Source organism: Poeciliopsis prolifica, unplaced genomic scaffold (assembly GCF_027474105.1).
Source record: "Poeciliopsis prolifica strain line A6 unplaced genomic scaffold, Auburn_PproV2 SCAFFOLD122, whole genome shotgun sequence".
Classification (NCBI taxonomy): Eukaryota; Metazoa; Chordata; class Actinopteri; order Cyprinodontiformes; family Poeciliidae; genus Poeciliopsis; species Poeciliopsis prolifica.
Window position 1 is genome coordinate 635,047 of NW_026562497.1, and position 11,837 is coordinate 646,883.

Genomic DNA, 11,837 nt, shown 5'->3' on the forward strand with positions numbered 1-11,837 from the left:
TTCATAGGATGCCAAGATAATCTGAGTGTTGAAACAAGAACTGTTACTGTTGGAGAAGATGTGACCCTATCCTGCCCGCGCTCTACGTCTGAGCATTCAGCAATGCTGTACTGGATCAGATTTATTCCTGGACTCTGGCCTGAATACTTGGGAGGAACATATTCCTTCAATTATGATGATAATGTAAAAACTTCTCGTATTACAGCGAAACAAGAGACAGACACCTTTGTCTTGCACATTAGTAAAGTCCAGCACAGTGATACTGGTTTTTACTATTGCTTAAAAGTTGATCTGCTCCACATGACTTTTGTAAAAAGAGAATTTCTGAGAATCAGTGGTAAGGATAAGTAAATATATGCACAATACTATTTTACAATATGGTTAGTGGGAAGAATAAAAACATAATTAACTAAGGCACAATTTTTAAATCTGAGGTTTTTTTATTCTTTGCAGGAAAAGAATCAAACATTACTGCCATCGTTCAACACCCTTTACTTGATCGAGTTCATCAAGGAAGCCCAGTCTCTCTACGTTGTTCAGTCCTCTTTAACACTCAAGATCAAACTTGCTCAACAGATCATAAGGTTTTCTGGTTCCTAGATGCATCAGATAGATCTGATCCCAGTTTAATTTATGCTCCTGAAAACCATAGTAATGAATGTAAGAACCATCCTGAGGATCATTCTGAGCGTAAATGTATCTATAGCTTCTCGAAGAACATCACTGCTTCTGATGTTGGGACTTACTACTGTGCTGTGGCCTCCTGTGGAGTGATTTTGTTTGGAAATGGAACCAAACTGGACATGGAAGGTACAGTAAATCTAAAGCGTTAAACATTTATGAAGATGTGCAGCTATTTTCAATAAATTAGAAATCATTTTAATAAGGCCCATTGGTCAGATTACAAGTATATTTTGAAAATAATAATCTTTAAGCAAGTACTAGAGATGCTTTTAATCAAGCTCATATTTCTGTAATAAAATTGCTTTGTTTTTGTTTTAGGTTTTTTTGGATGTAATATTCCTACTTCAATGTTTTACTTTCATAAGCAGTTATTCACTCGTAAATTATCAAAATTAAGTAAAGGCTTAAAACATGAATCTGTGTATAATTATCTGTTTCATTTAGTGAATACAGTCACTGAAATAAATTAACTTTCAGAATAAATCGCTATTCATTAAATGTGACTGAACTTAAAATAATTTACCAGAAAATGTTTCTATCTTGTCGTTTGTTATAAAAAGCTAACATTATTATTATTTTTTTATGCTTTCAGGTCCCAGCATGTCAGATTTGCAGAAAGCAAATGTAGTTTTTATTGTGTTATGTGTCATTTTGTCTGCAAGTGTGACTGTTGTATTCGTTCTCACTTTCATCCTCATGAAGAAAACCTTTCACTGTTCAAATGGTAAATCAAAATCTATCAGTATATCTAACATTGTACAAAAATATGTTTCTTTAAAATCTCTATTGCACATTAAACAGATGCTAAGGGGCGTCATGATGATCAGCAAATTCAGCAGGTAAATTCTAACATGATCCACTATTATCTGCATATTCTTTTTTTTTTCTTTTTAATTTAATATTTTTTCATAAATCTAATCTTTCCTCAGAGAGATGAGGACTTGTTGGAATACAGCGCTCCCACATTCACCAAAAGGAAAGCTCCCAGAACAGAGAAAAGAAACAAAGAAACATCGGAGGCTGTCTACAGTGGTGTCAATGGATGAGTGTTTGATTAATAATTTCTTCATAAATATGGTTGCTTCTTTCTTCAATTCTTTGAAAACTGTTTAACCAGACCTTATTTTGCCTGTACAAAAGCAAACAATTCATAAAGGTGAAAACTTTAAGTCTTATTGTTAAAAACACCAGGTTTTCTTCTTATTTTTTCATTGCTCAGCAAAGTTGTACTTCTGCGTAACTCCCTGATGTATACTGAGTTATGAATCAATTAAAACAGTATTATTAATTACATGTGTTTATGTGTAACTGATTTTTTTTTTAAAAAGGTTTATGGTAAGTCATTGTATTTTAAACTTTCTTCATACAATGTCTAAATGCTTCTAAAATTGAATATGAACTGTCTAATTAGGATCTAGCAAAACAGATTTTGCCAAAGTTCACATTGAGTTCAAAGAAAAATCTTAGAAATCTGAAAAAGTAGGTAAGTTATTTCCCGCCTTCATATTATGATTGTCAGATTGCAAAACAGATCAGACCATATGAACTGAAAAAGATAAAAATCAAAAATGAAACAGTCACCTCATGAGATACTATAGGCCTGATGGGAGCGTAGCATTTTCAGGATTTTTTTATATTTTATTTTTTTAAAGAAAGTTCAAATTCAAATGAATCTTTAGAATGTATGTGTTTCTTTTTTCTGCATCCCCTTGGTTTTATGGTTTTGGGTTGTTTTATGATCTGTTCAGTCAAATTTCTTAACAAAATAACATTCTTGCAAAGTCTTTGGAAGCCACAATTTTCTTTTTTTATAGACATCTGGAGAGATAGCAGTACTAATTATAGGAATCAGTATTTATATTTGTGCAGCAATAATAAAATCAGCTAATAAAACCAAACATTCGGTACATTTGTTTCAGTCTTCTAAATTTACACCACAAACTCTTCTGCTTAGCATTTTGTCACCCCACAGCGATGTTAAACGTAATAGAAACAAGACAGCAGAGTCTCTGAAACAGTTTGGATCTGAGTCAAAGTAAATGATCCTCAGAGCTGAAAACCTTTTGTTGGCCTGCAGGGGGAATCTCTGGTAAGAAAGAAAAGACATGTACACTTCATATTTCTTTTGTTTATTTGTACACAAGTTCATGCCGTCTCATGCTGCACAAGTTGAAATTAATTAATGTTCCTCTAATACAGAATTACAGTAATTTTGTTACATTTCAAACAATTAAAGAATGTAGTCAACCTTAAACTGTATTAGGAATACTTGACCTTTTGACACTTATGTGGCTACTTTCATTTACCAGTCAAAACTTGCCCCGCCTTTTGTATTTTTATGCATGGGGCTTTTTCCAAGGCATTTACTTAAACTTGTAGTACTTTCTTACACAGACACCAACAGAGCCATAGTTTTTAGAGTTAATGGAGTTTTATTTATCCATCACAACTTTCTACAGTTTATAAAGCAACTATTTATTTAATTTTTTATTTAAAAGTAAAATTAAACTAAACAATGGGAAGCCACACTAAGAATCAGAAGTTGTGTTGTCTGTTTCTCCTCCCTTTGACCAGCTGCTGAAGGTGTTTACTCAGAACAGACTTCTCTGTGAGCGTCAGCCGGATATAAACCCCCGTGGGTCACAAGAGACTTCAGCAGGCTGAATGAGGTCTTGCAAACCGATATGATAATTATGTGATTACTATATAATAATTAAATCAGAATATATAGGGAAAAAAAGTTATTTAAGTGCAAAGTTTGTAAAATTAAGTAAAGCATTGCTCATTTTAAATAATTTGTGTTCCGAGGTAATTTATTGCTTTATATTCAGACATGATTGAAGTCCGTCAGCTGCTGCACATATTGCATCAACAGGAGAAGAAAGTGAAATTCATGTCCATACTTTGTGGGGTCAATTGCTTTGCAGCCTTTTTTTGATGTAAGTAAAAGTTAGTGTAACTGATGCGTACATGTATTGTTCTTTTATCTTAAGAAAGAGCAGCATAAGGTCTGCGCTTTAAGATGAAAGCGGGAAGTGAGACAGGAAGAAAAGCCCCTTTGTTTTCTCACCCCTCTTTGAGAGCTAAACCACAGCAGTGTATAAGTTTCCATGCATCACTTGTTTCTCAGCAGTTAGTGTGAATTTGTTTGCCTCTCTCTGTTAACAATGTGTTAACAAATGTGCATCCTAAGCCACAGTACTAAGAACAAAGAACCATACTTAATAAACTTTGGTTGTTTTTTTTAAATATGTCTCTTCTATGAACAAATATCTAGAAATTGTTTTAGCATGACAGCTTGGAGTATGATATAATTTGGCATTAGGTTTATTCATAATTTATTACTTTTGCAGTCTAATGCATTTTTTGTACATGGTACTAGGAGGGTCTAAAGCCAATGCAACACAGTGAGCTCTGCATCTTGCATGTCCTTAGCTGCTGTCACACAATAGAAGTTGTGGTTTTGTGCTACTGAGCTACTCTACTGTCAGACCAAAATATTTTTGGTTTGTGGTCAACAATATCTTGACCCAGTTGATGGTCGCAAACCAAATTGTTCCAGTCAAAAACAAAAAGTTAATCAGTCATTTTTTTTTTTTATGATTGATGCAGACTTATTGCAACTGTAGCAGTGGCCAGACTATACTTTTAAGACATAATTTACAAAGTATTAGTTCATATAAGGGATGATCCGATTAAAAACTCAATTTTTAATCGGAGTTGACTCCACCTATTTGGGTCATTTGTATGTGACGGCAGCAATGTTAAATCCAATCTGATGTGTTGTACAGGCTTTTTTTTTTTTTTTCGACTGAATACTTTGATGTGTACAACATGAAAACCTTTATTTTAGGACGGCCATCATTGTTTATTGACATAACAAATTTCTGGTTTTTAGGAATTAAATGTTTTCTTAAGTGTTCATACTGAAAGAGACTGTGTTAACTACTGTGCTTCTCAGGGTGGCTGTATTATATAACCTGCTTTGCACTGAGCTCCAATTCTGGTCCTCAGGCCCCTCTTGCCTTGCATGTTTTAGGTGTTCCCCTTGTGTCACACACCTGGATTGAATCTGTGGGTGATTAACAGACTTCTGCAGTACTTGATGGCTGCAGAAAAGGTCATGCAATCATTTCGGTCAGCTTTTCTTGAACAGAGGCATATCTAGAACATGCAGAGCAGACTGGTCTGAGGACAGAGAAAGAAAAACACTAGAGAGAGAGAGAGAGCTGTGCAGAAATCACCTTAAAAACCAGTCAAGATATTCTTCAAATCTTAATTTTATGAAGTACAGATGTTTCCTGAAACTTTTACCTGAACTGAAACTGCACTAAATTACAAGCTAAAAAAATATATATAAGTTTATATGCTAATGCTAGCCTTGCACATTAGCAAATGTCTTCATGCAAAAAAAAACATGAGGCTAAGGACTAGCAGTGTGTTTTAAATCACATAGGTCAGACCTTTAGGACCATAATGTTTCAATTTTGCAAAACAAGAGTAATTTTCTAAACAAGTCACCATAGAGGAGGATATTATGGGTATCCAGTTGAATCTCTTTGACAAAGTATTAGAAGCCAATTCAGAAACATTGTGAGAGTGGAATTGGTATCGTTACGACAAGCTCAAGGTCATAACAAAAACAGGAGACAATGCAGTGGTTAAAGTGCAAAAAAAGAAATATTAATTAACAAAACAATGTATTGTGAATGTCAGTATCACTGGTGAAATGCAAATGCTTGGATGTGATGTATGAGTGCATAGGGAAGTAACAAAGACAAAAACAAAGACAAACTCAAATGTGCAAAAGTATTGGAGCTGAGGCCTGGCAACAAAACACCACAGCCATCAAGAGCAGAGTGGACACCGAAGATGACAACAGTCAGGTTTAAATGCTCTGTGGCCCAAATTAACAAATCAGCAGCACCTGTAAAGGGGAAGAGCACAAAGACAGAAAACAAGCCACCTACAACCCAGCCCATTAAGGCACAGGGCCGTAACAGTATTAATTGCAATAAGACTTTGCCTGCCTGATGGTTTTCAGGGACAAAAATGTCCTGCTTAGGACATCATGCATTATTTAATCTTCAACCAGTTTGTCTACTTACATTGGACAATTATTTCACCAATGCTGTAAATTTGACTTTAACTATTGAGTTAGTTATATTATGCTACAATTAAAACTAAATATCAAAGTCTATTATAGGGCTGAAATAGTAAGAATAAGTTAATTGTTAGCCAAGTGGCCAGCAACTGTTATGTCGCATCTAACAATATTTTCCACTTTTGTAGTCAAAAATTAAGTAAATATGACAAAATTCAGTTTTCATCTCAGAGGAAATAAACTAAGGAAACCTGAGGAAAGCAAAATAATTTCCCTATGAATAAAGGGAACATTGATTTTACAATAAAAAAATAAATAAAAACAGAAGAAACACAATAGAATGGCGCACGGGTTAGCACGCCCCATGTTTAGAGGCCTTAGTCCTCGACGCAGATGTCGCGGGTTCGACTCCTGGTCCCGGCGACCTTTGCTACATGTCTTCCCTCCTCTCCTCACCCTCCTTCCTGTCTGCCTACTGTCAAAAATACGAGCCACTAGCACTGCAAAAACTCTTCGGGACAAAAAAATGAACAAAAAATAAAAAAAAGAAAGAAACACAATAGCCTACTGAAAATTACAAAATCAAAAAAAAGAAAAAATCTGAAAATATAAAAAAGCACAGTGATGGGAAGAAAAGTGCAAAGCTTCTTTGTATATCAACACTGAAAGATGTTGACTCCTCCAGCTAAACTCTGAACAACATCTTATAACAATGTTCTAAAAAGCTTCATCTTATGGACACATCAGTGTTATTAGATGTGTCCAGACATTATTGGAGCACTTAAGCCTCAAAACACCATGTAAGTGATATATATTCTATTGACAAACTGGATGGAAGTGATTAAGCTTTGTGCACATTGGTTGACGGGCCCAGAGCAAAATACATCATGCTTGAAGGCTTCCTGAGATGATATGTGTGAAGAAATCACATCATAGCTGAATCATAAACCACAACTTCTCTAACAGGAGTTTGTCCGATAGAAACTGTGGTGTGTTTTATCAATTGCATCAATGATATTTTAAAAGAAAATGATTCCAATCTCATCATACTGTATAGAATTAATGCCTCATTTATGCTAATGTTTCATTTTGTTCTGCATATTATGAAATAAAATGTGAAGGGATTGGAAAAAATATTTCTTTACATTTAATGATGAAAGATGTTTTCTCATGCACATTTTCAAGACAGCTGTTTGTTGTTGGTTTTCTTTTTTTTTTTGTCAGATACATTAAATTTGTGCAAAGGTTAAAGTTCTTCTTGCCATGACACATTGAGGCAAATCCTCTGTGACTCAGTTACGAAGAATTACTTCAGCTTATTACACATGCGGTATTTTTGAAAGAAAGACAACATGTAAAGAACAATAATCTCTTGGCAATGTTAAGACTGAGCCTCCTTAAAGATGACTCAACTTCTCATAACATGTCCACCTAGTCACCTTCATCTTCCTTCGATGTGTAACACTAAAGTCGGCATCATGGAACCTCAAAGCGACAGCAGAATGTTCCGTGAACTGCCCCCCATTTCACACATATTTGGGCAAACTCAGCTCATTGTTTGAGGCTGCAGGCATGACAGTGACAGGAGTCCTATACAGGTACAGAAAGAGCAAAACAAAGTTGCAAAGTGTTTTCAGGTCTTATGTTTGCTTACAAGACGCTGGATAGTGAGAGACTATATATTTGAGAAATTATCTTTTAGACAAAGTGTTATTTTTTTCTTGCTTGCTTTAGAGCATTTTGGTTCACATTGAAAGTGAAGAAAAGATGAAATGTAAAAAATCTAAGTGACATGCGAGCTTGAACTGAGCTTTTTTTAACCATGTCTGACATAAAACCACAATGAGAATCTGCCATGAAATGTCAGCAGTTTACTGGTGTTTTTTGTTTAGTGCTTTTGTGTCTGAGAGGGCTTCACCTTTTTTCCGTTGTGGCAGAAAAGTAAAAGGGCAACAAAGTTTTTCTAAATTTCAGCCAATCATAGTTCCCTAAACTGGCTCCTCCCAGTTTATATGATCACATTAAGTTGAATCATATCTAATAAGGCCACAGAATCACAGCAATCTTCTGTTGGATCACCAGAAAACAATGCTTTTAATTTATTTACTCTTGATGCTCAAAGATGGTTGTAAGTTAACTCCTCAGATTTCATCTACATTTCACTTCATGTTTCTATTTCTGCTGTTTATAACTGTTTTTTATGGCTGTTTAGGTTGTAAAGATTCTCCCATTGTTGAAACACAGACTGTAAATGTTGGAGGATTTGTGAAGATTGAATGTCCACGCAAGTCAGCTGGAGAAATAATTTGGATGAGGATAGATTCTGAAAATTCTCCTAAAAATCTTGGGAATACAGAGAAAATGTATCCTCATATTAAATTTGACAAAGATCCTGGAATATGGGTGTTAAAGATAACAAATGCGAGTCTAAGTGATTCTGGAATTTATTTCTGTCTAAGAAAGTATCAGGAAAACAAGACGTTTATGAAACTGACATATCTGACAGTTGAAGGTAAGTTAATAGAAAAATGCAATAAAATGCCCATGACATTGTTTTTTGTATGAATTGAGGTTTTTCCAAGCTTTTCAAGCGTTTCTAAAGAAAATATTATTTTATTTCTGTGATACTAGAATCTGCTGTCACCACGGTGCCCACATCTGTTCCACCTCATCTCCATGACTCAGTGACTCTCCATTGTTCAGCCCTCCGTGACTCTCAAAATAAATCATGTTCCGAAGATGAGAATTTGTTCTGTTTTAGAGCCGAATCAATTGAGACGTTTCCAGGTTTCCAATCCACTGACAATGCTGAGGAAAGTGGATTCAAATTTAACTCTGAAGAATGTCTCTACAAGCTGGAGTTTTTCAAGAACTCCAGCTTGTCTGATGCTCAGATGTATCACTGTGCTGTGGCAAAGGATGACAAGAACACATCTATAGAAAAATCAAACCCTATCGTTGAAGGTAATCTATTTTTCATAACACTGAAAGTAAAATATTAAATGACTTCAATGAGTCTTTAAATACAGAACTCCTTTTGTCATGTCAGCAGAAAACAAAGGAGATTCACAAACTTACTATGAAGTTGCCTGTCTGCTGAGTGCTGCTTTGGCTGTCTGTCTGGCCATTATAGCCTTCCTCATATACTTAATCATAGAAATGAATAAACAGTTAAAAGGTTCTCGTGATGGTAAGTTGTCACTCAGATACTGATATATAAAAAATTGAGCTGGAAAACTTGAAATAACTTTTTAAACGGATGTTTTTCTTTTATTTCTCAACTTTAGACGCAGTTGCTCTGCAAGCACATGAAGCAATCAAAGAAAATCCAGAAAGCCAGAAGGTAGTTATAAATAATAAATCCCAATAATAATAAGCAAAATTATGTGTTTTATGTTTTTGTTCTTTTTTCTGTGTTTTCAATCACATGAGGACTTGGTTTATTCATCAGTTTCCACAAGAAGAAAAGCCAGCAAAAAAAGAACAGGGGCCAAAGCGTCTGAAGAGCAAGAAGTCATCTACACAGAAGTTAATGTTCCTGGAGTCTGAAAAGGCTAAGCTAATTTATACGTTTCTGATTTTTATCAAAAGACTAAATTAAAAATGCACTTTGGGTTTTTTTTTTGTTTCGATTTTTGTTTTGTTTCTTTAATGTATTAATATTTCTCAAGTATGTTATTCTACACTCATTTGCTTAAAATAAAATTTCTTCCATGTTTCCCAGGTGGACACAAGCATTTTAAAGCTCTTTGTAAATAAAAAAACATAAATGAAAGGAATTATCATTTGTGAGTTTTATCAGTCAGTTATATAGTTTATTTCTGGATAAGAAAGTGTAGCTTCAAAAATGACTTCGATGGAATTTTAGAAACCATTACATTAAAGTTCAATTCTTAACTTTGCCAACGCTCATTTTTTCCTCTAAAACACTTAGTATGTACTGCTAGAAGATTGAATTTCAGTCAGACTTTAGACATGGTTACTTAAAAAACCGAAAGCTGCCCTGGTCAAAGCACAATAAAAAAATAAAAATAAAAACTCAACTAATATGCCTAAAAGATCAGTTGAAATATTAGTTTTGATGTACCATCCTTTTTTTCCCCACAAATTTGCGCTACAGAATAGAAAAAGAACATCCTTACTCTTAACTATGCACAAGATTATTACAGATTTAAATACAAGTCTGGAAACTCAAGTTGTGTTGTTCTAGAGAAATGTTTTATTCTGAGCCTCTGAGTCAGCTTTGAAGCTTTGTGGGTTTATTCAGGAAGCAGCTGTAACACAGTGACAGGTGTGGAATAGGACATATCTGACAGATTTTGATACTTATTCTTCTTGTCTTTTGTTTTACACGTCAATGATCATGAGTGTTTTGCAATACTGTAAAAAGAATGTAGAATAAAAGTATTTCAATGGCCAAAAATTTGAAAACTGTTTAGTCAAAGAAAAATGTGCGATAAGATTGTACTTATATTTGCAAACTTTATCAAGATTCTCAATATAGCTTTATGAAAATAAAGCTATATTGATAATGAGAATAAAGCTATATTGATAATGAGAATAAAGTTATATTTAACATCTTCTCTAAACCAGCCACAATCTGAATCATAAATAGAAACTTTATAAACAGTTTTAACATCAGGTGGAAGATGCACGTTTCAGTAGTTTCAGTTTATACCAGACAATTCTTCTTTATACCAATCATGAAACATTAACGAAAGCAGAATGCCACCATTTACTCAATAACTAATGTGTATATTTGATTCTACATAACTTTGTGTATGTATGTTTTTCAACAATAGTGGTGCAATGACTTGTTGCACCACAAGTCATTGTTCAATCCACAAATACATATTATTCCATATTTATGAAAGCTTACATCAGCCCACGGTCTTGATAGATTGATTAGAGGTATATGAGTGGCCACACCTTAACATGAGGCCTGGTTTTGCAGCTTCATGACAGATAGCCACATGAAAGAGGTTTTGACAAGAAATACTAAAACTTAGGACAGTGGGCAAAGAAGAATTTTCCAAGCTGTTGCAATTTCTTACATTTTTGTCCACTTTTGGAGCAGCAAACTGTTTCATCACTACTCCGGTTTCACGGATGGCTTTAATTTGATTCTTATGCAAATTCAACCACAATGCAGCAGGTGTGAGTAGTTTGGACTTATTCCTGTGAAACCTCACAGTTGTTCTTCTTCTAGTCACAAATAGAACAGGTTTCGAAATCACAAAAACAGAGGGAAATATTTCTGTGTATTGAACTGCAGGTTCAGACATGATCAAGAAACTTATTGGTCATGCTGCATATTTTCATCATTGCTCTATTTTAGGAAAGCATAATTTCCTAGTAAGGGACAATTTCATCAAATAGTTAATAAAGGTCAATCACACTCAGTTTGCAAACAGAAACAAGAAATATCAATCAACAAGAGGTTTGCCCTCTTGTGTACCCAGGTTTCCAGATGATTTAGAGAAAAAAAAAATGGAACAATGGAAGGAGTCCTAAGCACCAATTTTTTCTGGAGGAAAATCTGAGGACTTCAACAGACATACATATATGCATGCACACATGAGCACACACACAGAAGCCTACACCCCACACACTGACAGACAGACAGACGTTCAGACAGATATCTAAAGAAAAAAAAATCCAAAAAAGAAAACCCTCCATTGGTAGAACACATTGACACAATCAGTGACATCATACAGCCATTTAAGCAGGAAATACTGGGCTGGCCGCTCCCATACACCTGCTCAGGCTGTAGCATCTAAAAGGGACAAATAATGGTTAGTAAAAAGAAAAAAACAATCCTAAAAATGTACATTGAAACAAAATAAACATTCATATTCAGCCAGTGGTCCAGAAGTGCTAGCTTTAGCTAAAACTTATGCATTCATGAGGACTGTAACATAATGCTACCACAACAACAACAAAAAACAAACAAACAAGAGAGTGAAGCAAAGCTGCAACAGCAATGTTTAAATTACAGCATTATGACTAACTATAAAAATATTGGATACATATGAAATATATTTGAGGC

General features: G+C 34.5%; 2 protein-coding genes across 6 annotated transcripts; both read left to right on the forward strand.

The window, feature by feature from the left end:
* Positions 1–300: 300 nt before the first annotated feature.
* On the forward strand, positions 301–2,006 carry LOC129354970 (uncharacterized). Its single transcript, XM_055024539.1, has 5 exons — positions 301–337; positions 454–810; positions 1,277–1,408; positions 1,486–1,523; positions 1,614–2,006. Exons 1-5 carry the CDS (start codon positions 301–303, stop codon positions 1,728–1,730), a joined length of 681 nt encoding a protein of 226 aa, XP_054880514.1. The 3' UTR covers positions 1,731–2,006.
* Positions 2,007–7,851: 5,845 nt separating this feature from the next.
* LOC129354959 (uncharacterized) lies at positions 7,852–9,656 on the forward strand. 5 transcript variants are annotated; one of them, XM_055024528.1, is made up of 6 exons: positions 7,852–7,916; positions 8,001–8,300; positions 8,420–8,752; positions 8,838–8,978; positions 9,076–9,131; positions 9,240–9,656. In XM_055024528.1, exons 1-6 carry the CDS (start codon positions 7,877–7,879, stop codon positions 9,387–9,389), a joined length of 1,020 nt encoding a protein of 339 aa, XP_054880503.1. In that variant the 5' UTR covers positions 7,852–7,876; the 3' UTR covers positions 9,390–9,656. The 5 variants fall into 5 exon arrangements, with proteins under 5 accessions (XP_054880503.1, XP_054880500.1, XP_054880501.1 ...); XM_055024525.1 differs by having other exon boundaries at positions 7,852–8,300; positions 9,212–9,656; XM_055024526.1 differs by having other exon boundaries at positions 7,852–8,300; positions 9,221–9,656.
* Positions 9,657–11,837: the final 2,181 nt, after the last annotated feature.

Excerpts from the sequence above, each read along its gene's own strand:
- LOC129354970 (XM_055024539.1), top strand. The coding sequence starts at position 301 with ATGACTTTTGTAAAAAGAGAATTTCTGAGAATCAGTG. Across the intron at positions 811-1,276 it reads AACCAAACTGGACATGGAAG|GTCCCAGCATGTCAGATTTG; the intron begins GTACAGTAAATC and ends TTATGCTTTCAG. Across the intron at positions 1,524-1,613 it reads ATGATCAGCAAATTCAGCAG|AGAGATGAGGACTTGTTGGA; the intron begins GTAAATTCTAAC and ends ATCTTTCCTCAG.
- LOC129354959 (XM_055024523.1), top strand. The coding sequence starts at position 7,877 with ATGCTTTTAATTTATTTACTCTTGATGCTCAAAGATGGTTGTAAGTTA. Across the intron at positions 8,301-8,419 it reads GACATATCTGACAGTTGAAG|AATCTGCTGTCACCACGGTG; the intron begins GTAAGTTAATAG and ends CTGTGATACTAG. Across the intron at positions 8,753-8,837 it reads ATCAAACCCTATCGTTGAAG|CAGAAAACAAAGGAGATTCA; the intron begins GTAATCTATTTT and ends TTGTCATGTCAG.